Raw genomic sequence first — 952 nt, forward strand, 5'->3', positions numbered from 1 at the left:
AGCCACAATCGTAAACTACATGCTTGATTCAAATCTTCTATCAAGAGCTCAGGTAGTGGTTTGGGGAATATTTCCTTGGCACACTCTATACCCTGTAGTACCAACTAAGCGTCATTCAAACACTACACGCTATCTGAGTGTTGTTGCTGACCATTTCCTTCCCTTTATGACCACACAACATTCTTTTACTGTTACCTTTCCAAGTCCAGGAGTATCTTTGATCTTGTTTGCTGCACGGAGGAGACAAGGTGGAGCTGGGGGAGGAGCCATCAACAGGGTGGAGCTAAAATTGGTGGGAAATAGGGGTGGGTCACATGATGGCGATGATGTCACTGTAGCTGTGAGCGCAGCCGTCTTCTGCTTCTTCTTTTTGGACGCTAAGCTCAACTTCTGAGCAGCTCTGAGAGAGAGAAAAGCAGAGAACAAAAGGAAGAAAGAGAAGGAGAGACAGCAGTCAACCTGTCACATTATTATGCTTAAACTACACTGTGACAAAGTCAAAACAAACAGCAAATATTTTCAGGAGATGGATGGTGAAAGGAGAGGAGGGATGGGGGCACGCATGCATGCACATACAGTGTGACTCTGCACACATCCTGATCCAAAGTAAAACAAATATGCAAAACCCAACCGATATCCTTCAGCTCATGCACACACAAAGTCATGAACACATGTACACACAAGCATATTCACATTGCTGTTTACATATATAGCAGCATCTGGATGGGGAGTGGTTCATTTCCCTTCTTGCTACACAATTCCCTGCGGCATTCAGCTCAAAAGAAGCCACCAGAAATTATATTTATATATACTCTATCTCCTCTCCTCTTTCCTCTCGTTTGTAGCTTTAACTTCTAAACTTCTAAATCTCACTTTCACTCTCTTTCTCCTCTACTTCTGCTCTTGCTCTCATTTTTCTACCTGTCTGCTTCTTTCAGAACAATTGTTTCTC

At 43.2% G+C, this 952-nt stretch overlaps 1 protein-coding gene across 1 annotated transcript in view; it reads right to left on the minus strand.

The window, feature by feature from the left end:
* The window catches only part of kif26ba (kinesin family member 26Ba), a 45,429-nt gene extending 45,025 nt beyond the window's left edge, over positions 1 to 404 (minus strand). Inside the window, exon 1 of the mRNA XM_005733403.1 lies at positions 196 to 404. Within this exon, the coding sequence (XP_005733460.1) occupies positions 196 to 270 (75 nt within the window). The 5' untranslated portion in view covers positions 271 to 404. The remainder of the gene's footprint in view (positions 1 to 195) is intronic.
* Between the last annotated feature and the right edge of the window lie 548 nt (positions 405 to 952).

This window comes from Pundamilia nyererei, unplaced genomic scaffold, assembly GCF_000239375.1.
Source record: "Pundamilia nyererei isolate P.nyererei 1_Seehausen unplaced genomic scaffold, PunNye1.0 scaffold00051, whole genome shotgun sequence".
Classification (NCBI taxonomy): domain Eukaryota; kingdom Metazoa; phylum Chordata; class Actinopteri; order Cichliformes; family Cichlidae; genus Pundamilia; species Pundamilia nyererei.